Source organism: Neopelma chrysocephalum, unplaced genomic scaffold (assembly GCF_003984885.1).
Source record: "Neopelma chrysocephalum unplaced genomic scaffold, ASM398488v2 Primary Assembly neopelma1_26b, whole genome shotgun sequence".
In the NCBI taxonomy this organism is placed as follows: domain Eukaryota; kingdom Metazoa; phylum Chordata; class Aves; order Passeriformes; family Pipridae; genus Neopelma; species Neopelma chrysocephalum.
Window position 1 is genome coordinate 2,834,659 of NW_020897696.1, and position 15,317 is coordinate 2,849,975.

The 15,317-nt window shown below is 45.5% G+C and overlaps 1 protein-coding gene across 1 annotated transcript in view; it reads right to left on the reverse strand.

Moving 5' to 3' along the window:
• The window catches only part of BMP6 (bone morphogenetic protein 6), an 87,291-nt gene extending 73,765 nt beyond the window's left edge, over window positions 1–13,526 (reverse strand). The window contains exon 1 of the mRNA XM_027676220.1: window positions 12,674–13,526. Coding sequence (XP_027532021.1) covers window positions 12,674–13,103 — 430 coding nt within the window. The 5' untranslated portion in view covers window positions 13,104–13,526. The remainder of the gene's footprint in view (window positions 1–12,673) is intronic.
• Window positions 13,527–15,317: the final 1,791 nt, after the last annotated feature.

A 15,317-nucleotide genomic window follows, 5' to 3' on the forward strand; every position in this document is an offset into this window, starting at 1 on the left:
TAGTTACCCTACGACATCATAAATAGATGAAAATATATAAACAGAAACAATTAATCAGAGCTGAGGATAGACTTGATCCTTACTGCAGCCTCATATGTTACATATTTTTTTTTGCCGTGATCTCACCAGCAATGCATCACTGTTTTTAACCACTCTGAGCACTGATTCTATGTTCAGCAGCTGTGTTTGTTTACAGGGCTAGAAATTAGCACAGGACAAATGGACTTCATCCAACTGAAATTTTATTTTGGCATTTTTCACTACACTTGACAATATATTGGTCCTCATAGACCACTTATGTATTTGCCACTGACGCTGACCAAGGAGAATGCCTAAGCAAAGATGGCACTCACTAATACTGCACAGGGATACTTTTTTATTGCTCCAAACGCAGGCTCCCTAATTACTAAGCACAGTTCAGACGCTTGTAGCCAGGAAAGTCCACTACTGTATTGTCCATACTTTTTTCACTAGGAACATAAGGAATGTCATCATAATCCATCCCGCACTTTGCAGCCTGCCAGTTCAGTAAGAGTGATGAAATGCAACGATATTTTATATTTAAGGGACCTGCCAGTGCCCTTCACACTTGTAATCAAGCTCCCAAAGCCAATTCCAAAAGACTGTAAACCAAATTCAGGCAAGTCAGCCCTAACATCATTTTCCATTTCAACATTCATATGCTTTTTCATAGGCAGGTATTTAAAACCAACAAAAGAGCAGCCCTATGCCCCTATGTACTTTTCATCTCCTTGACCGTTTCCTTAGCACAGCATTGGGGCATTCTTTGGTTTGCTCTAGAATAAACAATTAAAGAGAAGTTACTGAATTCACTGGGACATGGCAGCAAACACTCCTGCCCGAGTTCTCACACACCTGAAGGTAAGCATAATTTTAAATGTTTGCCCTAGTTATTCAGAATACTTTTGTAAGCGACCCCTATCTATGCTAGAACTCACACAAGAGATAACCACAGGATGCATTAAGTTGTAGTTTAGAGACTGCTTATGTCTTCCCCACTGCTAAAAAGACGCTAGTTCTATCTTAAAAAAAGTATTATAGAAAAGCTACCAAACAGTCTCCTGGGCACCAAACAATCTCTTCAGGCAAATATCACAATTATTCTGTCAATTAAACCAATAAGCTCTGATCAAGTACCTCTCTAGAGAAAATAAAATTAAAAGTACTATGGAACTTCTTAAAATACATGTTTTCTTGGGGATTGATAAAGCCTGGGAACATCCGCAGGGCATTTTGGTTCCGAGGGACTGCCTCTCACTACTTTTAACTTTGTTTTGAGCAATGAACTCTGATAATTTAAAATAATAGTGATGATGATATTCTGACATCACAAGATGCATGAAGAACCCTGTCAAAGTAATATATTGCACTTTGCCATGTAATTATGTTATGCTGGAGCAGAGTGTTGGAAAACTTAGTATAATCATTAGCCAAGCGCTGAATGTTTTGATTGTCAGACAGGTTGTATATGATGCAAATATATGACTCAGAAATGATTTCACATAAACATTTTGGTAACAGTAATCTGACTCATAACCTCCAACATAGAAAATAACAAGCTGCACAAAACATCTGTGCGCTCTGAGCAACCCCAGCTTGCAGCAACCTTCACAAGCCTCACAGTACAGAGAAACCAGAGGGTCCTCCTGCCCCTGAGGATCTGAAGCTGAGAGGTGTTAACATTTATGTTCCCAAAAAGAGTCAAAGAAGGAGTAAAGGAGGCTGTCATTCCCACCAGGGATCCCCGACAAAGAGGTATGATACTTTACAGCATCTGATAGTCTGCCCGGTGGGCATTGCTTGGTTTAGGTCCACAATTTACAGGACTGAGATGGGAGGAATAATTTGTTGCTATTCCACCCCAAAGCTTTGCCATGTCAAGTATGACACAATGCATAATTCTTCTTCTATTTATTTTCTCATTCATTAGGAGACGGACAGCTTCTTTCATGACCCCTTTCTGAAGACAAATGTGCAGTCTTGAGTGACAAGGAGGATTTACCATTTGTTATTTCAGAGGAAGTTTGCCATGTTTATTCTGGAAAGTGCCATGAATTAATGAACTATCTCTTCAAGCCTCAGTGCATCGAAGCTGCCAGTTCTCTGGCTGCCAGAAGCAACAGACTGTTTTGGGACCCCATAAAATTGTTTTTACTGAGACTAGAGATAGCAAAAGTATCAGGCAGACCCAATCCCAATAGTTCATGAAACATAAAGGAGTCATTATACCAACTTAAGCCATTACACTGCATTTTTATTGGAGGCTTCTCAACAAAACTATCAGTTAACTCAAAAGAACATCTACTATTAGCTTTCCTGCAGCACAGACATTACCAAAAGTCAACCAAACCTTTACTAGGCTGTCCCACAGTTTCAAGTGAAATGTGCTAGCCTGTGACCACTTTAATTTTTCCTATTCAGGTCCTCACAGATGCCAGCTCACAGGCACGCTTCAACACACATATTAAAACCAGAGCCTGTGCACATGCTCATACTACCACCCACTGCACCTGGGTGTCTCTTGTGCCATTCAGTGAGAGACTCAAAAAGAAGAGCTGCAAAAGCCATAACTTAAGAGGATGCAGTGGACATCATATAGAAATGGACGTCTGGTGGTTATTCGTGTTCAGACAGCACCCATGGAGATAGAGGCGTTACTGATGTTCAGCTGCTCACAAGCATGTCTGAAGAGCCAAATCCCTAATGGAGCATGGTCGCAGAAGGTGAGAACCTATAGTCTCCAGCTGATTCACACCACAACCTGAAAACAGACAGGTTTCAACCAATAAGACCCTCCTGTTTCACCAACTCCACAAACTACTGGAGGACCTGCCAGGTCAGTAAGAAAGCACACAGTTTCATGGTTAGATTGCAGGACTGGAAGCAAGAATTTCAGAGACAGCTCTGGTCCAGTCATGCCCTCCGAGCCTCAGCTTAGTTATTTGGAAAATGAGTATAATAGTGTTTTACGTTCGTCAGAGCACACTGGGAGACTTCAACGCTTATGAAGTGTTCTGAGGTTCTGAATAAGAGACGGGGTAGTATCTTTATGTAGTCTAGCAAATAATGAGCATTACATATCCTCCAGAATGGAACATTTTTGGACAGGACAGCTGCTACAATCATTAAAGTGTAAAAACTATCACATGCAAGAGACAAGACACAGACATTGCAAAGCGAAAATCTATTGTAGTGTGTTAAACAAATGTATTTTCTCTCCAGCTATCTTCCATAGTATACTAAGTTGGAACTTATCTTAAATAAGAGAACTTTTTTTTTAAAGTCTCTTTTCTTTTCTCTTCAATCCCTTCCCCCTCTGCCTTTTCTCCTTTGTGGATTACAAAAAAAAAAAAAAAAAAGAAAGAGCAAGCCAAGAGATTCACAATCACCAAAGCCTGCAGAACATACAGTGAATTTTGGCAGGACATGCATGTTTATCCTTTTCATATGCTGTTTAAATTATTCTTATAAACAAGTCATTATCTTGCATAGCCACTGCTTGGTCCCTTTCATGTCAAAGATGTTTGATGTTACAATAATTAAGCAAAAGGGTCTGCATGCTTGAAATACTGTCTCAGGATGACAGTTTGTGGGCAAGAGAGGCTGCTGTTTTTCTAAAATGAAGGGGTTTTTTTGCCAAGATTCATCATTTAAGATGAGCACCTGGAGTCTGTACTTGTGGGTCAAATATTTGTGCAGATATTAAAATATGAACTTCAAACCAGGCTTAAATTTTAGAACTATGCTCCTACTATTTTTGCATCAAAATTGTGCACACAAGTCAAGGCTCACAGAGAAGCCTCTCACTGCTTGCAGGCAAATGTTTTGAGGAACCAGGCCAGGCATCATGATGAAGATTCAGGTACATTAAAAACTTAAAGGCCCCTTCCTGCACCAAAAAGTGTGTTTATCACAGCTGATCTGGACCACACCACCAGCGTGGGCATAAGATGCAAAGAAATGGTAGTAAGTGACAGAACAAACGCTTTCTCCTTTTTTCTTGCAGAGCAGCTGGTGATTCGACCTCTGGTCATCTGGACTTGGCCAGAGGGAGGTTGCACCTCTGTGACACAAGGAGTTAAAGCTCTGACCACTTCTCTACTCCCTGATACAGAACCCTAATCCAGACACTTTTAACACAGTTTGAAAAATATGGAAGTTAGGCTGCAGCAAGTGTTCATGTCTGAACAACTTTGTATTATTACAGAGCTTACAAAGACAGAGGCAAACAAATATTTTGCATCTTGTACGTGCTTGTTACAGTTCAACATTATTTGGAGAATTTTATTCCTTGTAAAAGGACTGGAATTGACTGCTAACAGCTTTACTCTTCAAGCTTTCTCTCTCAAATGGTTTGGAAAGACCAGGAGACTCAAGGATGCAAGAAGACACATCTGTTTCACACCAAAGCTGCCGACTCTTTCCTCTCTCCAACACCTCTTGGCTTATGGGTCCAACTATCACAACCTGCCCACACGCTCTAAACAGTTCTCATTTTTTTAAGTGCTCTTTGTTGCCTAGTGTGGAGCTAAACACTTGTGCTTCAATAGACATTATGTCACCCTTTAGCCCTTGTACAAACAGAGTGTCTAATACCTTGACCACATACACCACATGAACACAACGCAGTAAGCAACAAGATAAGAACACTGCATACAGTAGTACCTCAACATGAACATCTGTGTGAATGCTTTCAACATGGCATATTTTACAGCCTGCACTTGATAAAGGAAATTGTGGCTCTCTATTTGACAAGATTTTGGGTTGATCAAATATATAGATACATATATATATATTCTTTAAAAGAGGGCTTCAAATAGCCGATTCATACATTTCTCATACTGCACACAACCATTAAAATACACAGAATAACACATCTTTGGAATACTGTTTGAAAAAGACTCATTTACTATCAGGAAATTCGACTCTTCAGAACAAGTGTTAACACAGTCTCGATTAATTTCTAAAGCTATTCAAGCCATGAAGTACATCTGCACATTGAGTATATTTCAAATACTGTGCTTCTGTTTTCATTTTCAAAATGTTTTTATTTACACACTAATATTTGACCTATGAATGTTCCAAGTTTATATGGAGCCAGCTGTTCTAAATTCTGGTTATACTGAGCATTCGTGCAAAACATCAGGTGATATCATTGGATATTTTTAAGGGGAAAGTTCACAGGAAAGCAGTTATGTATTCTTGTGATTAACACCACATTGGATCAAAACAGTCATGTCTAGGTCTCTGAAAATACAGCTACTATTTTAGTTAGCAGAACACTTCGGCTCTGTCTGCATTATCCTTTTTTTGCCAAAAGTTCCCACTGTTGCTAGCACTGATTCAATTCTGTCATTGTACTATGATGAACACTGCAACATAAAATAAAAAGAGCTGAAGGCAGCACTGTCAAAATCTTTGTGCCCTTAACAACAAAACAAAAAAATCTCATTACATCACCAAAAAAAACCCCAACCAACCCAAAAAACAAACAAACAAGAAAATCCACTCCAAAACTCTACCCAATACTACAAGACTGTTTCTTAAGTAACTGAAAGTTCAGGAAATACCAGCCCCAATCCATAGCAGGTTTTAGGAATCAAGGCGCATTACGAGGTATTAAACACCCCTGCAATCCCACAGGGACTCAGTTTCTTTAATTAAGTTTTTTTTCTCCTCAAACAGCCCTGTGGCAGCTGCAGCCCCATGCCCTTCCCAAAGCCACTGCCTTGGGAGCCTTCTCCAGGTGCAAAGCACGGGGCCACAGGCACCTCTTGGAGGTGCTGCTGCCAGCCACCCCTTCTGCATGTTCTGCAGCCCCACAGAAGGCAACACTCCTCATCCTCTGCCAACCATGACTGGAAAAAAGGTGAAAAGAAACAAAGGGTTTTCAGGCACATCTCCTCACTCTCAGCATATCATGGCTACAGAATTCCTGTCCCAAGTGCCCTACTGACACTTAGAATCACAGGTGGGTTGGGCTGAAAGGGACCTTCAAAAATCATACAGTTGAAACCCTGCCATGGGCTGTAGACCAGGTTACTCAAAGCCCCATCCAACCTGACTTTGAACACCTCCAAGAAATGGGGCATCCACAGCTCATCTGGGCAACATGTTCCAGTGTCCCACCACTCCTGTTGTAAAAAATTTCTTCCTTATATCCAATCTAAACCTACCCTCGTTCAGTTTAAAACTGTTGCCCCATCAAACAGTTGTGACCCAACACCAGCCTCCAAGAATCAGGTGCACAGAAGACAACTTTCCAGCCCTCCATCTCCCAGGCTCTGAGGTCTGATCCTTGCTAAAACAAATGGGAATCTCTCAACCATGAGCCATTTTTTCATTGGGGCAATAGTGTATCTCTCTGTTTCACACTGCTATATGCATGGTCAAACGTAAATGCTAAAGGATTAGTAGGGGGACAGTATTTCACTGCATAACTGAGCATCTGCTGGGATACAGCAGAAACACACAATGGGACTGTTTACATCCCAAGTAACTCATACCTTCCTTTAACCCACCACAAGTTAGCAATGAGGCAAGATGACCTAAAAAGAATCATGCCTCTGGGGCATGGAAAGTCTAAACACCACCTTCCTTCCTCCTAAATCACAAACACCACTTAAAAGTTTATATTTAAAACTATGAGAGAGAGTGTCATCACTGCAATGCACCAGGCTAGACCCAGCAAGGATCCGCAGCTCCTTGGCAGAGGTACAAACCTGCAGCAAGCAGTCCCAGCAGGAGCTCAGCACAAGACATCCATGACAGCTGCCCAAGGGATTTTCTGCTAAAGCTGTGTTGAGCTGGAAGGAAATTGCCAAAAGAAAACCTTTTTAAAAGAAGTGACTTAATTTCAATTTTGTTTGAGGAAAAGAACTAGGAAGTTCTGCTCATATTTAAAAAAAAAAAAAAAACCACGCCTGGGTTTCGAATTCAAAATGCAACTTTTCAGTTATTTACAAATAAAAAAATTGGCTTGAATTAATCAAGACTGGTTTGGCAATACTAGCTTTTTACAATTACAATAAATTTTTGTTGCTGTTGCTGTAAGAAAGACTTGAACATTTCACACAAATTTAAGACTGTAAATTTTCAAGCTCAGAAAAGCTTTCACAAGGCAGAGAATACTTCTACTAATGCCATACAGCCTGGTTCCAGTAGCTTAGTCCAGATGACAGTCAGACCTGGATACATTGCTTACACAAACATGACCCTCCACTCATCTCAACAGTATAGGTTTTGAAGAGCAGCTTCTCCAGGAGCCACAAATCTTCCAGGGCTGCTGGCCAAAGGCAGAAGGATGACTATAGTACCCCAAATTCCAAGTCCAGAGGAGCTGAGGATTTCCAAAAGACCATTTGCCCTTTTTTTAAATCGTGTCATCAGGCAGCTCACAAGCAACAACTACTTCAAGGAGATGACATAAACAAGGACCTCAAGCTGCATCAGCTGAACAGCAAATGTAAGGCTGCTCTTTGACACTTGGGAATCCGTCTTGGCATTGAAGCCTACTCTACAAGGTTTTGCAGAAGTCAGTAAAACTCATTCCCATCATCAGCTTCATGATTTCTAATATTGGCCTGCTCTGGACACATGCAGAGGATGCTGCTCACATGCCGAGCAAGCGAGGCTGTACACAGCCAGCTGGCAGCACAGCCAGATCTGCAGCATCACACACTCTGGTTATTCCCTGTGAGTAGATGTCTTGACCTTTACAACACGTGGCCAAGAGTATAAACAGATGGGATGACAGTATGAATGGTACGGTCCCATCAATCTAATCACGCAACATCCCTGATACATCTTGGTCACCTAATTTCATATCCTCCAACAGCAAGCATGGCACCCAGAAAAAGACAGGTGGCCAATCAAATCCTTCAAGTGAAAAAATTCACCTGCTTTAGAAATGCATGTCAGGATCCTGAAGCGCTTCTTCCCTGCTGTGAAAAGCCATGCAGAACAAAGGCATATTGCTTGCGCCTAAGGTGCTGTGGATTTGTGCAAGATCATTCCTAGAGGAAAATCTGGTAGGTGACAGCTGCCAAAAAGATGAAAAGCCTGTTTGAAAGACATCATATCCATGAGGTGCTCCTTTATAGGCAAAGGGAGAGAGAGTATTTGTACAGCAAGTCCTACATTTACCTCCAAGCAGCTTCCTTGCACTGAAAGGGAGCACCCATGCCCCAGCAGACACTTGAAGTCTTGCAGGGAAGACAGGGATTGCCTGAAGTTTGGGAATTCAAAAATAAAAGAGGCTTTTCACCATGGTCCAACTCAAATCTTGTGGAAAAGCTTCAGGGCTCACTACAGGACTGTCTGGCAAACAGGTGAACTTCCCCTCAACCTTTTGCATGAAGTCCTCCCAAGAGACCTATGGTTCTTATGATAAAAAGGAAAACTCTCTCTCCAAAAGTACAGAGATACAGTGAATCCATGCTATTAGTCTCCTGCAAAAAGGTACTTGGTTGAATAACCAAGCACCACACCCCAAAAGCACACTTTTTACAATCCTTATCTCTGTAGGGTTTGATGGGTTCAGACTTTTCCTGCACAGCTATCCAGCTGCCAACAGCCCCAGATTTCAGTCATGGCAGAAACCCACAAAGACTGCCATTGAATTCCTCATTTTTGATTGTGGGAAGCACATGGCTTTTTTTCCCCCCTCAGAGTGGATGCCAGGAGAGGAAGGCATGGGTGAGGACCAGAACAGGTTCTTCGCCATTTTGACGCACAATTGTTCAACAGCACCTTTAACTATACAAGAATAATTCTGGATACAGTTAAAGTAGCAAAGTCTTAGAGAGTCTTATTTTCTGCTGCTACCCATGGCACGCACTACTCTGAAGACATCACCCAGCAAAATAGAGGATGAAGAGCAGATCCCCTTCATATCAGCACTGATGTGCCTAAGAAGACCAGGGAGACTTTAGATCTGCCACAGCCCCTGACCCTAGTCTGCAGTTGGGTTTAAGCGGTGACTCCTCATCTCCCTGGAAAGAGGAAGAAGGTGATTGTTGTGAGGAATTTGATACGTCTCTCACTAAAATGGTAGTAAAATATAGGGACGCTTGACAATCCAGCTGCCAATCCAGCATTACCGCCTCAAGAGGGATCTCTATACCAACCCTGGGTTGTTTCACCAAGAGGAGATAACCCTGTCTGGTGCCATGAGGAAGGTACCTTATCCAAACAGGAAAAACTAATAGTACTGTGTCAAGACATGCCACACATTTATACCAAGGCTGTTCCTACAAGGAGAGCTGAAGAGTTTCACAAAAACATCTACTGGCCCACAATGCACTCCCCTGCCTCCTGCCCTCAGCCCCACAACCCTGCCATAAAGCCATTCCCATGACACAGAAGCTTAGTACCCTGTTTGGTCGATGAATATCAACTAAAGAGATCTAATACGCAGATGTTTCCATCTGTGCTAGCTATCCAGACTTCCTATGTGAGAAATGAAAAGGAACAGGCACTTCTTAAGTGCCTCATCCTAGTGAAAATACCCAAAACAGACACTTCTAGGATCATCTTCCCAAAATAGGGACCAGGTTACCAAGGAAAGATTATATTTTCTCCCCAAGGACATCACCACCTTTGAGACCGAGACAAGCCTGCACAGCCTGAATAATCCAAGACCTCACTAAAGTCCCTCAGCTTTGCAAGACCTTGACAAACAGGACTCGTACCTTGAGCATATAACGAAATATAGCCTTCCCCAGGCAGAAAACACATCTGCTGCACCCCCAGACTGAAGGATGTATGTTGGTCAGGAAGGGCTGGAGCACTGTGCATTTAAGATCAGCTGTGACTACAAGCTAGTGACTCCTTTTGGGCTATAGGGCTGGAAAACTTAAAGAACATCAATACCTGCAAACTTTCATGACTAAGTAGGACTTCTCTGCACAGCTGACCTAGATGATGGCTTTCCAGCACAACGAGATGGATCAAACTTTTGTCTGATTCTGTGCTGCAGAAGAAGCAGTATCAGTACCTGAAGGCCAGGTCGCCCACACTGATTCACACCTACACAGCCTCATACACCTGCACCTGATATACACAGGTAATACCACACACTCCTCATCCTGAGAGAACAGCAAGAGCCCTTCAGTAATGGAAACAGAAGTCTTCACGGTTGAACACAAAGTTCTTCAGAAGTCAGTTTGAAATGAACAGAAGCAACTATAGGAATGGCCACATGCAGAAAACCCTAACTAAACTAATTCTGCCAGTGTCTGCTTATAAGCAAACCCCAGCTGTGGGTTTTCAGGGTTGCTTGACCTATACTTCATTGGAATAGTCAGTGTGCTCAAGATAGGAAGTCTTCCCTGTCTGCTGTGATCCCACCATCTTTTGCTGCATTTCTGACTTCATCAAATAAGCTACTTCAACAGATCGCAGGCTGGCTTTCTCCTGTCACATCTTCGGTTTCTATATTGGAATACAACCTTAGGCTTCCTCTAGTTTTCTGATGTGAATTATTGTTTAATAGAAGAGTAAATGTCAATACACAAGTGAAAGACCCCAAAAAATCCCTGACATGTCAGAGAAGCTACAGAAAACAGCCAAACAGCTGTTCAGTCTCAGCCCATCGATTTGCCAACACACTGATAACAAACAATCACCCTAAATGACATTATGGTTTATGACTTGGAATTTGGAAGTTGATGAGAAATTTCTGCAGTTGATTCATGCTTCCTGAGACTCATAACTAGCATTTCAATTACACTATTTTACTACATTACATGAAAAATTTTCCTTGTTGTTACTTAAGCGTCTAGATCCAAATTATCAGAACTGATTTGAATCTATGAGGGGTTGTATTTTCAAAAGAAACACATACTTTCAGGTCTACTATCTAATACTACTCTCCTGGCACTTTATAGACAGCTAAATACCTTGTGAAACACCACGTGCTCACACTTCTCCCTGAAATCAGCTCTTCTGGGAACTGCCTAGCCCCTTGCAAGCACCTTGTTTCACATCCCTCAAATAAAACATGCTGTGGGGTTTGCTTACAGACAGCTACAGCCAGCACCACACTTCTTAAATTCACAGCTCCAAGTATAGGTACTAAAAGTCCCCAAGGCAAAGAACAGAGACAGCAGCAACAGCTCTGTGTATTCAAAGGACAGAGAGGTTTGGTGAGGTTGGGAGAGGAGAAGAATAGAGGCAGGTGTCCTTTGGACTCAAAACCTGTACAATATTCTCAGGTTCTGAGCTAGACACAGACCACGCTGGTTTCATTGATGGATGATTTCAGGATGTCTCTTTCAAAAGCACCAGAGCTCTGAGATGTCAGCACCACCTAAACATACCCAAGCTAACTTTAAACAAGGCAACTGAGACCGTGACAGGTACACACCCACATTATGTGGTGCCAGCAGGGCTTTGCACTCCTGTAAGGGCTGAGCACCTAAGACAGTTCAGCTGTGCCCACACGAGTTGCAGTCACCTCGGTTTCAATGTAGACAAATCCCTCAATAACTATTTGTAGCACTTCTGACCTACTTTCCATCAGGTAAAAAAATCAACCAGCTCGTTCTAGATACATATAGCACTCACAAAGTTATTGAACACATGTACCCATGCTGGGAGCTCAAAGAAATTTCCTGCTACAGTACCATATCCCTGCTCAAAATGAGTAAACACACAACAAATTGTATTTTTTTTTAAAACGAGACAAGCTGTTCACAGGTGGTGTCATTCTGGCACACAGCTGTGCCAGCACTGGTGAAAAGGCAGTTTTCAGCTGACCAGCTAAGACATTTGAGCTTCACAGGAATTCCCTAAAAAAAAGAACTGCAATTTGCCAACTGAAATATTTTCATTCTCCACATTAGGCTGAATCTAATTACACTGTTTCCTTACAATTGCATAGTATTAAGGGCCCCTTTAAGTAAAAAGCTTAATGGCTCTCATACTGAAATGCCCACCCTGGAGCTCTTCACATCAGTATCTCGCTGACAGGATGTTTTGAAGAGCAGGGTGACGTCTAACAGAACTTATTTCAAGATTTCCACATGATACAAATTTTATCATGTTCCTGGGCTCACTCACCAGAATAACCTACACCGAGTCACATATTCATCACCACACTAGCTCTAAACCTCTTAAAAAGAAAACAAAAAAGAGAAGATGAGGACACCGTGGAGTAAGGTACATGTACATTGTTCAAGCCACAAAGGCATCTCTGCGCTACTGGACTTTGCGCAGAGCGAGCCCAACCTGCGCTCTGGCATGACCCCAGCTCTGCTGCCCAGGAACCAGAGCAAGGTGAGTTTAATTCTGAACGATGGACTCTGACCACTACCATCAGAACAGGGTCAAAGAGACTATTAAAAAAATAATTATTATTTTCTCTTCCTCTCCCCCTCCCTTCAAGGTTTTGTATGCTGGGGCTTTTTTTTTTTTTTTAACTGTTTGCGAGAGGTTTTGCCCTTCCCCGAATGAGCTGCCCTCCTGGCCGAAACCCGTGCAGCATAAGGTGGGGTTTGCCTGACCAGCAAATCCCCGACCCCGCCGCGCCCCACCAGGGAACAGCCGCCTGCCCCCTCTCGCCGGGACAGGGGTGTCCGCGGGACGGGCGGTCGGGCGGGTGGCTGGCTGGGTGGGCTCCACGCAGCCCGGCACTTACTCACTCACTCACCCAGGTTGACGAAGCTCATGACCATGTCGGCGTCGTTGAGGAAGGCGCTGTCCTGCGGGCTGGGCAGCGACGGCGGGGCGGGGGGCGGCGGACGGCCGCCCCGCTCGGTGCCCGCGCTGCCCTCCGCGCCCTCGGCCAAGGAGTGGTAGAGGTCCAGCATGAAGCGCGGTGCCGCCGTCAGCCGTCCCGGCGGCGGGGCCGGCGGCTCCCGCGGCAGCGGCCGGGGGCGGTGGGGCAGCCCCAGCACCGAGAGGATCTCCCGCTGCATCTCCCGCTTCTCATGCGACTTCAGCCGCCGGTAGAGGAAGCCCGAGGCGGCGGCGGGCGGCGGTGGCTCCCCGCCCTCCGCAGGCAGCGCGGGTTCGGCGGGGCGGCAGGCGCCGCTCAGCAGCGCCCAGCAGCAGCACAGCCAGGCCAGCCGCCGCGGCATGGCGCTCGGCCGGGCGCAGGCAGCCAAGGTCCCCGCTCCCCGCTCTCCCCGGGGGCTGCCCAGCGCCCTCCAGCCCTGCCCCCCCGCGGCAGCGGGGATCGCCCGGGCCGGCGGGGGGCGGCCAGGCCAAGGGGGCTCAGCGCTCGCCCCCGCCGTGCATGGCCGCCCGCGGGGCACCGCGGTGCGGACCCCCCCGCCGCCGCTGCCGCCGCCGCTCAGGTGCGGCGGGGCCGCCCCCGGCCCGGTCCGGGCGCTCAGTTCGCCATGCCCCTGCCCGGGGGATCCGCGCCGGGCCGCGGGCGCTGCGTGTAGGGGGAGAAGGAGCAGGGTGAAGAGCTGCAAACTTTTCCCGCTGCCAGGGAGCAGAGCGAGCGAGCGGCTCCTGCGGCTGCAGCCCCGGTCCCCGCGGGCTGGCCGGAGCGCGGCTGCTGGCGGCGAAAGCAAATCACCAGCGCGCCCGCCTCTCGGCGGGGCGGGCGGCCGCTCCTCCGGGGCGGGGGGCGGCCGCAGGTAGCGCGGCCCCGCGGGGGCGGCCGGGCGGGGCGGGTGGCGGCGGAGCAGGTTCAGAAGTGCCGGCGCCGTCGGTTGTCATCGGTTTGCTGGGCTGGAGCGGCGCTCCGCCGAACAGCGGCACCAGCCGCCTCTGCCGTGCTACTCTGGCGACTTGTTTCTTGTTAAAGGGAGGATTTCGGCCATCCCTCCTGGCCCCAGGGTGTTGGCTATATGTATATAGCGGGTGTTGGCTATTTGTCCTGAAAATAGGTGGAGTGCTACCTGTTTTAAATCTGAAGAAGCGTTACGGTTCTCTTTAACAGGTTACAGCATCCCACACAGCTTTTTCTGGACTATCTTGCAGAACTGATCACGGAATATTGGTAAATGGCTAGGTACGGGTACCCCCTGACAGCCCTTATCGATGGAGTACCTGTCTGCATACTGTGGGGCAGGTTATACTGCCATAAAAGAACATACCCGTTCCCACAGTAAGGTTGCAACTGTGATATCATCACTTTAATCAAAGGGGTGGGGGGTGGGGAACAAACCTGCCACCCAACACTATAATAAGAGCAGTTTGTTGAGCAAGAAGCAGCTCTTCCATATCCTGATCTCTGACTTCATGGATCTCGCTCAGGTTGGATGACTAAATCCAGGCTAGTCTCGCTGAAATCAGTGCAATTGCTCTAGGTTTGAACTGAGATAATTTCAGAGGAGTTGGCCCTGAGAATAATATCTGGACCATTTGAAGTCACTGGCAAAATTTCCATTAAATTTATTAGAATCAGAATCTGGCAATAAGCTCATATTCAGCTTCCCAGAGACACAGCTGAGAATATTCAAGACAGAATATGTTATTTTCAGAAGTGGAGGTTACACTGAGTGTTCAGTTCTGTGAAAGCAAGGTTACAGATGTTTGTTTTAACTGCACCAGTCAAGGAACACTGTAATACTGGGTATTTTAAAGCTTGTTTTGGAAGGGAAAAAGGCATCTTAAAGGGGATGGAGTGGGAGGAAAGAGTATGGAAGTTACTTTTGCAACTGTTCTTTTTTTTTCAGTTTGTGAAGACACTCAGAATTTGAAAATGCGGGTGTATGTGACAGCACAGACTCAACATGATCCTTTTACTATAGTGGATCCTATTACCTTCGTGAAAGAGGTCTGTGTCACCCACCGGGGACTCAGGAAGGCAATGTCTAGGGAAACCTTCTCACTGGTGATTCATTTATCCACTTTGCTCAGCATAAGGCAATGGGGTTGGTTTTATTAAATGAGGAGATGAGGGCTCACTCCCGGAGAGGAGGTGAGCAACACACCTCTCCTTCTGCAAGACAGTGTGGGATCCTGCTGGGAAAACCCGGGCTCCCAGGAGGAGAGCCTGGTGCACAAGCTGTCCCCTTGGTGGGCTGAGAGGGATGAAGGACAGTTTGTAGCCCCTTAGGAGGGACATTTGGAGGCTGGGAGGAAGTGCAGGAGCCCTGACAGTGAGGGTTATTTCCCAGGCAGGTAATTACCCTGCAGGTGGTGAGGGAGGAGAGCAGCCACTTCCCACAGTCATTCACTTCCTAGTCTCTGAGCCTGTTAGGCTGTAGTTCACGTTGCTGTCTCTAGAAGAGCTTTGTAGCCTCCACTTTCTGTTTGGACAACAAGAGAGGGAAGTGCCCCATTGTACAGTTATCGCTGAGGATTGAAGCCTTCCATCTGAAGTGTCCCTCTTG